Source organism: Actinia tenebrosa, unplaced genomic scaffold (assembly GCF_029948245.1).
Source record: "Actinia tenebrosa isolate PJP-AT-01 unplaced genomic scaffold, QUT_ActTen_1.0 PGA_scaffold1__47_contigs__length_23844297, whole genome shotgun sequence".
NCBI classification, from domain to species: domain Eukaryota; kingdom Metazoa; phylum Cnidaria; class Anthozoa; order Actiniaria; family Actiniidae; genus Actinia; species Actinia tenebrosa.
This window is the reverse complement of record NW_028292578.1, coordinates 3,329,026-3,341,055: the sequence shown is the minus strand read 5'-3', so window position 1 is coordinate 3,341,055 and position 12,030 is coordinate 3,329,026. Positions and strand designations below refer to the sequence as shown.

The 12,030-nt window shown below is 36.7% G+C and overlaps 1 protein-coding gene across 1 annotated transcript; it reads right to left on the bottom strand.

Moving 5' to 3' along the window:
• Window positions 1-772: 772 nt before the first annotated feature.
• On the bottom strand, window positions 773-11,440 carry LOC116294747 (SH2B adapter protein 1). The gene is made up of 8 exons (XM_031702401.2): window positions 10,500-11,440; window positions 8,249-8,350; window positions 7,352-7,464; window positions 6,943-7,085; window positions 6,005-6,100; window positions 4,772-4,921; window positions 4,259-4,461; window positions 773-3,897 (listed from the first exon to the last, which is right to left on the bottom strand). The coding sequence occupies exons 1-8, from the start codon at window positions 11,172-11,174 to the stop codon at window positions 3,541-3,543; spliced, it is 1,839 nt and encodes a 612-aa protein (XP_031558261.2). The 5' UTR covers window positions 11,175-11,440; the 3' UTR covers window positions 773-3,540.
• Window positions 11,441-12,030: the final 590 nt, after the last annotated feature.

Sequence of the window (12,030 nt, the reverse complement as noted above, 5' to 3'; positions counted from 1 at the left end):
GACGCAGTAGCCACAAAAAAGAATACTAGTATTATTTAAACCTTCTTTTGGTAAGTTTAGGTTGCATCCTATATACAGAGCCTTATTTCAATGCCCTTGCAGTTTTCTAAATATAAAAACACTAACAAGCTTTATCAATTTACATGCACCTGCACTCACCGATCGAGTCGACGTTCCGTTCAACTTGCGGAAAAAATGAGGTAAAATTGCTGTTCGTTTGATTTGTTTCCACTGCTGCTGCGATTGGCTGGGATACTAGTAACTAGAGCTTACTAGGATAACTTTATGAATTGTAATTTTTGCTGTAGTTGCTAAAAAGGCGCAATGAACTATAAGTCCCTACAGCGAGCTACAATGGCATACAATGACTCTTACATGCATAAAAGGATCCAAATGATATTACTTTTCGAGGCATTGTTAATAAACAAATTTTAAAATGTCCTAGGAACAAAAGAAAAAAGAGGTTCGCTGTGCTCGTGTGACGCTACATTTCTATTGTGATAATTAATTAAGCTTTTAGAACTTTCCCCTAAAACGCGTTTTTCAACCGGTTCTCTTTAGCAGAGCGACGCCCCGACGGTCACCAAACCGGTTTGTTTGTCAATATACAAAACAGCTGTCATAACACTTGTTTCGACCAATAGAGTCGTTCGCAGTGAATATGTTGGTCAGTCGACCATCTGTTCCGAATCCTCATATGTTCATAGGTCAACACCATTGTATTGATGCAGATTAGTCACGTGGAGTGGACAAACAACTTCAAATCATGACAAGGAGTTTTCAATGGCTTTAATTATAAAATGTTAATGTTTTCCAGTAATTATTTCCCTGCTAGCAGAGTCTCTCTTCTCTTTCTCTCCCTTCTTTCAGGCGGGGAGGAAGGAGACTCTATTTTTCTCTCTCAACCAAAACATAAGGAAAATAGGCTCTGCTAGCAGGGAAAGTAATTATGTGTTGAAATTTTTTTGATAAATGGAATACTTGAATTTCGGCTGCTTTTAACTTAATCGATTTGCCAAGTAAGCGTGGACAAAATGGACAAATGTGATGTTGGAACAGCTCTAGTAAAACTACAAGCAGTTTTGTTGGACAATACTAACATTTGCCATGAAAATTAAATCTTTAAGACAAGCCGATCTTTTAAAAATAGTCTCTTTTTCCCAACGTGTACCACTCAGTCCTGGAAGACAGATACCACGACTAATTTGAATTATTATTTGAAAACCATCATGTCTTTTGCTATTATATTGTTGCCCTGAACAGCGCAAGAAAATCTGGATAAACAATGCAAGGTGCTGTAAGAAAGGGATAAGAAAAACGCCAAGACGGAGATTGACAACAATAAAAAAAAATCTTGAGAATGTTAAAATAAAAATAAGTCCGTTCAGTGTGACCACCTTCCTGGACAAAGAAATGACTGACGGTTCACATAATTTTTGTTTAAGGTCGAGAACCTACGTCGATACATATGAAATCATAGCATCAGTTGCTAACCAACAGAATTTTTTGTTAACAAGAAAATTTTAAAAGGTTCAGATAAAACGTTGATGCTTCAAACTGTATCTAGATATATTATTTATAATCGGAAAAAAATACTATGAGTTATTGTACAAAACAGGAAGATACATAGTCAAGCTATTTTTAGCAGTAACTTGTTGGTGAATGCATTATTAATCTGTAAAAAAATGCTATTTACAACTTCAAAAAGAAATGATTAAACTAGACTATGAACAGTCCCACTTTTTCTCCAGACAAGTAAAGAAGAGGTTTTAGATTACCAAGTTTAAAGATTCCAGTTGACGAGCAGAGCTTGGAGTGGAGTTTGCAGGAGCACTCACTACATGCCACTTTAAACTTGACCCCTCTCCCTGCTCACCCAAGAAGGACTGTTAACAGTCTATGATAAAACCTGCATTGAAAACTGTTTTCAAAGACACATTGCAGAATTAGGAATACCCTTGGGTATCAGGTACCAGATGTAACCACCCATTAACCAAAGTTAATGATATAAAAGAAAACCACATTATTATCCTCTTTTCAACGTTTAAGGCTCATGAAGTTTGAGCCATACTCAGGCACGTTTCAAGGTTTTTCATTTAAAATGTGGTAATGGGATTCCTGTGATAAAGTCAAAGGGGTTTGCACCATCACGTGCTGTCACCCATAACACAGTTTGGACTGCCTGTGGTTGGATGGCATGTAAAACGATTGTATTGTTCCTTCCATCTAACATGGCTGCCATAACGTGATGGTGCAAAGCCTCTATAAGACTGTGAGAAATGCATGATAATTCACTCCTGATAAAAAACCTAAACAAAAAAGGATCAATCCATTAAGCATGTGATACACATGCATGTGGAAATATAGAACATACTTGCATCTAGCAAGATTTAGTTATATCCAAGATGAGTTGAACTTAAAAAGATCGGTCAGTTTGTTCTACCAGTTATTTATGGCAAACATTATTGGTTCAAATATCCATTTTTTCCCCCTATAAGCAGTAGTTGTAGAACAATAATTAACCACTTCAATGTTGTACCTTCCTATTTTGAGGGGTGGAGTGTGGGGATGAGGTGTGGCAGCTATGGACCCCTTACAGCTTGTCAGAATGCAGCTCAATGTGGAGGATATAACAATAGGTTTCCAATCCTCATGAGATTGAAATTCTTTTGTTTTGTCCTCCAGCTGCTTTGATGTCACATGCAAGGGGTCTATAGTCCTATGACATTTTTTTTGCCTATTATGATATTGAACAAAAGTGCTGAAAAATGACAAAAGAAAGATTTAAATCCACCCATCTATTGCTTATTAATCCATAGTCTATTGACAGTCAACCTGTCGTGACTATGTTTATCTAACTTAACGCACCTGCTGGACATGTTTCTCCAGACAGGAGCACTTCCCCAAGGATACAAGTGGTGATAAATATTTGAACTCTTGAATCTAACTAACTGACCGTGGACTTCTTGCAAAGTTCAACTCAGCTGGAAAGATCTATAGTAATTATAAAACATTTACTGGTATGAGTCATACAAGAACAAGCCTCACACATGGTGTTGGTGTACACTAGCTAGCGTAACATTATGTTTACATGATAATGTTCGTTATCTAGTCAACACCAAATACACCAATTTTCTTCTTGACTGTTCTCAATAAAATGCATTGAATTTTCGTCCCAACAAAGTGGGTCAGTGATGGACATTAATCAAGACGTTTTCATGACATATTCCAAAGGCATGTGCCCTTGCAAACTTTGTGTTTTCTGACAATTTCACAGAAACGCTTTGATTGACATCTTTGATTGTTTAGACTGCAAGTTATTTGCTTCTGTGTTTGCTATTGAGAAAGACTTTAAGGTAAAGCATTGCAAAATGTCATTGTCATCACTTTGTACAATTATTCTTTCGCTGTTGATTTCATTATTCAATCACAGCCTTAAACCTAAAAATTCTAGATATTTTTAAGAAATCTTTTGAAGTCATTTCCTCTCTTTTTCAAAAAATATAAATAAATCTGTTTGATACAAAACTATGACTGATTTTAAACAAATGCATACTGGTTATCCACAGCTCTTGAATGTCCTTCGTTAGGGTTTTCTATTGTTGCTCTAAGCGATCCACCTTGAATGACAGCTGATCTATTTATACGGCTTGCTTGTACGCTGTAAGCCCTTCTCAAGCCATCGCCATGGTTTCTGTTGCTGGTTGGTAGTGTTTGGGATATTGATGGAGTGTGTGGGATATTTACTACAAAATTGGTTAACATGACATCAGAAGGTCCACCACTTTCTAAAGGAATAGGATGGGCTCGAAAATGTTCTAGCATATCAAAAATACTCTGGAACCAAAGGTGTTGTACCCTGCATTGTCCTTCCACATTGAGTGACAGTCTAAGATGCTAAAAAACAATGAGGAAAATGAAAAACTGTTCTTAGCAACAAGAAATAGGAATTTAATTGTTTTCCTTTATAGACTTTTGGCTATCAAATATGGTCTTGCAGATATGGTTTTAAAGAAGAGAGCAGTTACAAAAAAGCTAGTTCCAAAATTCTTAGTACTCAACATGGCTAATTATTAAAAATTAGCAATTTGCACTAGTCACAGATGATTTTATTTGGCCGTAAAATAAAGCTGCATAATTTCTTTGAACAACCTAAAACAATCATTGAGCTGGTCAAATTTAAGGCACAGCAAATGCAGAGAAGTTTGAAGGAAAGTAGACAGAAAAATCTGGAGACATACAAAATAGTGCTTCTTACTTTTGCTCTCCCTTGATAATTGAATGTAAGTACATATTCTCCTCGTCTGGTTTCGCTCTGACGAACAAGAAAGATACCATGCCACTGTTGACTTCCCTGCGACACCAAATGAGATGCCTCAAGCCTGGAAAGTGTCCCATGGAACCATGGGTAGTTGGCTAATGGGTGGTTCTCATCGGAGGCTGACACCCAAACTGGATTTTCTAAAAAACAGAATCAACATTTGGTTATTATCATATAGGGCATTGTGAAAACAGCATTTGAATACAATACAATATTTTTTCTTTAGTTTATAAAATGTATAATTATGATAATAAAACAAAAAAGACAGCTTTTTTCCCATGCTCTTTCAGTATAAATGCAGCACTGAAGAAGTGTAAAAAGCACTCGCATATGACTCATCCTTCTTTCCCCACTTCTTTTGTGCTTACGTCCCTAAGATTGCATCCTTTATTACTGAACCAAGCACCAAAAAGCTGTTTTATTTGGCTTTATCTTAGAAAAGTTACAAACCATCTTGATGATTGTCATCAGGTGTTCTTGGTAAACTGTTCCCATGTAGTGCTCCATGACCCGTGGAACTGCTTGGTAACTGCGGGGGTTCTATACTTGTTGGTGATCGTGGTGGTAGTTCAGGAGGGGGACCTCTATTGAGTGGCTCAGCTAAAATTTAATTAGACCAAAATATTTGTACTAAATAACTAAATAGCTATTAAATTGATATGGGAAAATGTTATATAAATGTTTTTGAAAGTTCTTAACTTGTAATCGCATAATAGACTAGTGCAATTACAAGAACTTTGAAAACATTATTCCTACTTATTAATAATGAAGTATTGTACACAGGGTCATGGGATTTCCTACACCTATGGGCATTATCATCATGTTTTCTCTAGAGACCTAAACTAATGTGAAAACCTCAATAGGCATGAAATAAAATATAGTGGATATTCGAGTGGTGAAAATATTTTACGAGTGAGCACAGCGAACAAGTGAAATAATTTTCAACACGAGTAGATCAACTTCATATCTTCGTGCCAACGTGTAATTTTCTTTTTATTATATAGACAATTCCACAAAGAAAAACCACGCTAGTTGATCAAAACAGGTCCCGGAAAAAATTGCAAGTGACGTCATCGATATCCTCACTAGTGAAGATATGGAAAATATGTTACTCAGGTCCCGGATGTAGTTTGTACGAAATATACAAGTGGCTTATTTTCTAGTAAAACACTCATGTCTATATAATAACTACATTTATTGCACTTTAGAGTCAATATCAGTGTGATAAAGCCATGGATAAAAACCACATCAGTGAAGTGATACAATATCACTTCACAGTGAACTGGAAATTGTAAATTTTGTCATTTTATCGACCCTAAATGTGTAATAAACAAATTATCATGTGGTAATCTCTATATACAGCTATTTCAAAAAAGATTCATTAGGTGCAAGTTCTGCTGCATGTTGTATACCAAGCCCGAACTGCAATCACCAAAAGGTCATGACAATATTGAGTTTTACCAAACTATATCTGCATGTTTTTTCTGGTATATATTTTTTATCTGTGTTGACTGTCATTATTTACATATGAATATAATACAATTCAGATATGGTAAACGACATGAAGCATACAACAAAATAATCACCAACCATTCTTGTAATAGCTACAGTATACTGGTATATGGCTTATTACCTCAGTTCTCAGTATTTACTGGTATCTCTAATTTATACACTGTTACTTACTAGGACTGTCCAGATTAGCTGGTCTATTGAAGGACCATAGTGATGACTGACGTCCTGCAGGGCTTTGTGCATTCCTCTTTCTAATGTTTTTATTTTCTGTGGTAATAAAATTTAGAAGGTAAAACAATCAAGGTGTTTGACTAAGGTTTTTGCTAAATTCCAATTCAATCTGTGTGTTAGCCAAGGCCTAAGTTAGCAACTGTAGTACACTCCCCTCTCTGGGGTCTCAAGTTTGATTCCTGGACTCAGCATCACATGTCAGTCAGTAGAGTTTGTTAGGTCTCTTCCTTCATTTGAAGGTTTTTCTTCGTCAGTAAGTTTCCCTCAGAGAATTTTCCTCCCTCTGTGAGTTAGCTGTGTCCTGACTTTCATCAGTTCAAAGGCTGCTTTTAGGTAACAAAGAAATGGAAGGGTATTTTAAAGTCAGAGGATTCAAGGACATTTATAGACATTTTCAAGGCATATTCAAATACATTTGAATAGGAATACAGGGCTTTGGACCATCACACGCCTACCTTCACAATAAAGGTTGGGCTACCAATGGCTAGATGTCAGAACAATAAAATCCCTTTGCTCTCGGGAATTGAATTCTTTCTCATGTAAAACAATTGTATTGTTCCTGCCATCTAACATGGTTGCCGTCAGGTGATGGTGCAAAACCTCTGTTGCCTCTGAGGTCCTAATACTAGGGAGATGGATTATCAGTAAATACTTCCCAAACTGGTAACTCAAGCTAAAACAGCAGAAGGAGCTTTAAAAACCCTTGTTACATGTTACTGCCAATCACAACCACCAGTACTGCGTGGTGCAGCTCAACAGGGTCACACGAAAAGCATGTAAAGGTGCCTCTGGCAGACATGACTCCAGAGCACAGCTCTAACCAGTTACTGTAGAATGAGTTAAGGTTGTTTTTGAGAGGATTTATGGCACATCATTACCTATGGCACCATGGGTATCTAGCTTGAGGTTTAAAGACTTGCTTCCCTTTTTGATCGCTGTGGGAGGAGTTCTTTGCTGAGAGGCAGCGGAGGCCGCAGCAGGTGGGACTTCCTCTGGGCTTGTAGGGGTTGGTGTATTTGGCCTGTGATCACCAAATAAACAATACTTTAATGCGTTAGATGGGATTTGAGGGAAGGGGGGTCATTGGAAAAAAAAACAGGCTCAAGAGAGGGTGCACAAGAAAAAGTCACACAGCATTAATGTGATAAACAGAATAACAAACAAGGGGAGGGGCGGCCATTTTTAGGGGGGGGACAGATTTTTCATATGGGTTACCAAGAAAATCCCACTGCCCCCTCCCCTCCCTGATAAAAAATGAACAGTCCCTAATGAACCACAAATGCTTACGCTGATGACGATGACCCTTGATCCTCTTCTATACATAAAGATATCTCACTTAACCAGTTTTCCATCTCCTCTTTATCATTTGCAGCCAACATGTATTCTCTTTTATTTACTGCCTACACAAACAAAAATATGTCAAGATCACCATGAATATACAAAGTCTACAAATACATTGAATTCAAATAATCACTGGTTATACAATAGTTTTCAGTGGTACACCCAGGTATATCCCACAAGGCACTTTGGGCAAGTGAGTATACAAGAGGTGAGGAGAATATTCTGCAGGGTGTTGCAAGAAATCATTTTTGACTATTCTATCCCATTCCTTAGATAGGTAGAAAGTATTGAATAGAGTGGATATCTTTCAAATTTTATAGATACCCTGAAATAACGTTGGGGAAACCTAAGGGTGCTTTCCATTAAGTCAGAACTGATTGGCCTGAATGGCTAGTTCTGAAATGGTATGCATAAGTTCATAGAACTGGACCATTGCAGCCCAAACCAGTTCTAAGAACTAACAGTTTAAGAATTGGCCGTTTAGACCAATCAGTTTGGCTTAATGAAAAGCGCCATAAGTTAGGGCATGACTAGCCCATAGATTGAATTGGAATTTAGCTTGTTAGGTTTTCAGCAGGAAGGAAAACCAGAGAAAAAAACCTTCAAATCAAAGAGAGAATTTATATATCACAGGGCTACAAATAATGACCAATCAGTCCCTGGTCATGATGACCAGCCAAATTAGTTTTAGCTCGTTTTTAGCTTAATGGTTTTAGTTAAAACCACCAGCAAAGCAAAAATTTGACCAAACAATTTCCAATCCTGACCGGACATTGCCCAATGCTCGGCCATTATTTCTAACCCTGTATCTTTTATAGAAATGAAAAGAATATAAAGAATGACCTTTATGACAAAGACATTTTGTCCCATAGGCATCTCCAGCTCTGTTGCTGGTCTAACTTCATGAATCAGAAAACAAAAGATACCATTCTTTGGCTTTGGTGACTGCAATAAAAGAACAAATGACAAGGTATTAACCTCGTATGAATAACACGCTAAATATACTAAGCACTGGGAAACCAAATACTGTAAAAAGGAACAGGGTAAACAAAGGAACTACAAGTATTATTTGCTCTGTTAGTTCCTTCTGTTGAAATACTTATGGTTACATTTGCATAAAAATGCAGAAGAAAAATTTTCAGACAAATTTTAGAGGAGCCAAAAGAAACATAAAACTTGTAGTCATTTTCTCATCATGTTTTGTACTAGAGATAGAGATGCTCAAGCAAATATAAATGGCCAAAATGGAGGCCATCTTGGAAATGGAAATGTCTCCTAAAACAGCCCCAAAATGCACTGCAATGCCGACTCCACCCAGTATTTTCCTCAATCTGAGAAGGGCTTATTTAATAACATGCATGGAATCATGATCACAACAAAGTAGGTCTTTGTTGATATGAATCAAGGTGTTTCCATGGCATTCTATAGGTACATGACCTTTGCACAAATGTAGAAATAAGTCTGTAGTCAAGGATCATAGCAGTACTTCCTGAATGTGAAAAGGGTCTAAAAGGTATTTAGCAAGGTACAGGCTAGTATAGTATTTATTATTATTTTAGACTATTAAAGAATTGGTTATTGATAAGCATGCTTCAATCAGGTTTTGGGTGCATGTGAGAAGTTGCTAACCATGAAGAAAGCGTAAGAGTCACACGAGGCATGTAGTTGAGTGTGACTCTAGCTTCTTATGTATTTTAACAACTGACCAAGTGTGCCCAAAACTCAATGAAAGCATGCTAATCGATGACCAATGCTTTTATAACAGCAAAAGTATTTTAAAAATCTCTATTACACAGCATGCACTACTCAATCACATGCACACACCACATGCATGCTCGCAAACACTAATTAACCAATCAGAGTGCATGTTGTATTGTGGCTATGTTATAAAATGTACTGCACCATCCTGTACTATTTAGTGCAAAATATACATACAGTAGTAGTGTTTCACATGGATATTAGTGCAAACACTCTATCATAGAGTAAGCAAGAGCCGTAGACAAGTGCTTCTCACACTTCTTGAGTGCTTAGGGGCCTCCTAAGTGCTTTATTGCTGAAGGGAGCACGGAAAAAGCTGTTTTATTTGTTTTATTATATAGCTCCTAATTTTTTTGGTACTGAATTTATTTTTGCAAAAAGAAAGATGTTCACAGGATCTAGCAGCACTTCAGGCGCTCAGATTGCATCAGCACTGTGCTCCATTCACTAATAAAGCACAATTTTTGACCAATGAGCGCACCTGTACTATCCTAACTATATAATAAATACTTATAATGCAGATTAGCAATAAAAATACAATTGTATATAGCTAGTAGAGTGATTTTACTTCCCCTGTAACCCATAAAACAAAAAAATTACTTGTTTATGTGTAAAAGTCAAATAGACAAAAGAAAAAAGACAACAATAGATCTGAAATAAGATCTACAGCATTCTATCAGTCTTCTAACTACTTCATGGGAGCCATTCTGTACCAGTATAAATAATTATCTAGATTATTCATGACGTCTGCTAGAGAAGTCCTAAATAATAAAGACTTCACATTAGAAATGACAAAAAGAAAACAATAGATTCGAAATAAGATCTACAACATTCTATCAGTCTTCTAACTATTTCATGGGAGCCATTCTGTACCAGTATAAATGATTATCTAGATTATTTATGACGTCTGCTGGAGAAGTCCTAAATAATAAAGACTTCACATTAGAAATTATATCACTGATTCAAAGATAGAGTTAAATTAAAGTCAAATTTCGAGAGGTTTTACTGTGATTGAGATAATAATTAATGCAGAATCAAGAAAAGTTTTTAATTACTTAATTCGATTGACATATATAACTTATTCTTTTTTGACATTTTAAAAAGTCCAATTGCCAATTTTTACTTTCGAGTTAGATATGACTGTATTAAAAATACTGACGCTATGTATAGAAAAATATTCTTCAAGTTAAGCTTATATAGCCATTAAATTAATCCCTAATTACTTCAAAGCTGCTAAGCCATTAATAATAAATAGCAAAATACGTACAAACTACTGGCATATTTTATATAATAAATATCAAAGGGAAAATAAACAATGGCTCCCAAATAAGCTTACCTTAGGAGGGCAATAAAATTCCAGCATATAGCCACCCGGTGCTTTAAGGATAACGACCCTGCATTTTTGCCAAAAATAGTCCTCTGTATCAACTCCTTGGTCTAAATTCATCAAATAGTTCATAATTCCTTCTTTTTTTATGCTAGTTGTGATCATCTTACAGTGTTTTTCGCTGCTCGTTTGCTCATTTTGGGTCGACAGTGACTGTGAAGCGTTCCGGTGTTCACCACCACCACCACCACCAACACAGACTTTCGGGCCAACAGTTTCATCTATAGACCGTTTAAATAAATCTTTTACATCCCTAAGTTTCCTCATTATACTAAAACTTGATTCTCGATCCTTTTTTTCAGGCGCTTGTTTGAAATTTCCTGTTAAATGAATGTTGGAGCCCCAGTCATCGGGACCAAATACTTCGGTTGGTGACTCGGGCTCAACGAAGTCATGAGAGCCATTCTTATGAACTTCTTGGTTAAAAATCTCGAGGAAGTAGTCCACAAAACGCTTAGAGAAAGTATATGAGGCTCCAGATACGTCGTATACAGGGTTATCTGAGACAAACTGGAGGAATTCGCGAGTGAAAGTCTTGGCTGCGTTGTCTGCTCGGTCCTTGCAGAATTCCTCCCATCTTCCACCTGGAAATTTGGAGGTAATTTCGCCATTATAGCAAGCCATTAAAGACGATGTTTGTCCCCTCACATTCTAGTATAGAATGCCATTATCTATGACTTGGGGAATGGCTTGGAAAGTCAGAATTTTTGGTCATTTTTATGGCATTCCGTAGCAACGTTGCTCTACTTGCAAAACTCAATTGAGAAATGGTTAGCGGGATATACCAAAACACCATGCGCAGTAAATATCTACTGATGCACCACTTCCGCTTTCCTTTCACAGTAGAGTAATTCTTTTAATCTCCTTTTTGTCCTGAGATCTTTGTTTCTTTGCTTTAAAAATGCGTAAATTATTTATTTAACTACAACAGGATGCTGGACACAGCAAAGTATCAGCATGACTGTTTAACGCCGAGGGGATATAATCTGTTTCCGTAACGCGCTATTTCCGGTAGGGTGTGGATTTGCTTATCTATTGTTTAATATATATAACTGTCTTTAAAATAAAACTTAAGAGTAGGTTACTTGTTAAGTTATTGATGCATATCTAATAATGAGAAACACATCCTGTTGAGGTATGTAGAGCTGATCGTTTCTTTCGCGGTACTAAGCTATTTTCGTTTTCGTTTGGTAAGTTTGAACCATCATACTTGACGTACTTCCCCTATCTCTAAACAAGCACGTAAAAATATAACCTCCAAAAATAGCTATTAAGAAAATATGTAGAAATATGTTGTGGGTGTGTGTGGGGTGTGTGGTGTGGGATGGGGTGGGGTGGGGGACCCTCCGTCTCTGTGATTGGCGACGTGAGCCGGTTCAATGCTTACAGTAGCGGACAGAATAACAAAAAGAACGATTCAATCATAATACGAATTGACTAGTTTATTTGGTATTTATACATTTAAAACAAGATATCTTAA

Coding starts and splice junctions, on each gene's coding strand:
- LOC116294747 (XM_031702401.2), bottom strand. CDS start 11,174: ATGGCTTGCTATAATGGCGAAATTACCTCCAAATTTCCAGGTGGAAGA. Junction 7,086..7,351: donor CAAGGGTCATCGTCATCAGC/GTAAGCATTTGT, acceptor TGGTGATCACAG/GCCAAATACACCAACCCCTA. Junction 4,462..4,771: donor TGATGACAATCATCAAGATG/GTTTGTAACTTT, acceptor TCTGTTTTTTAG/AAAATCCAGTTTGGGTGTCA.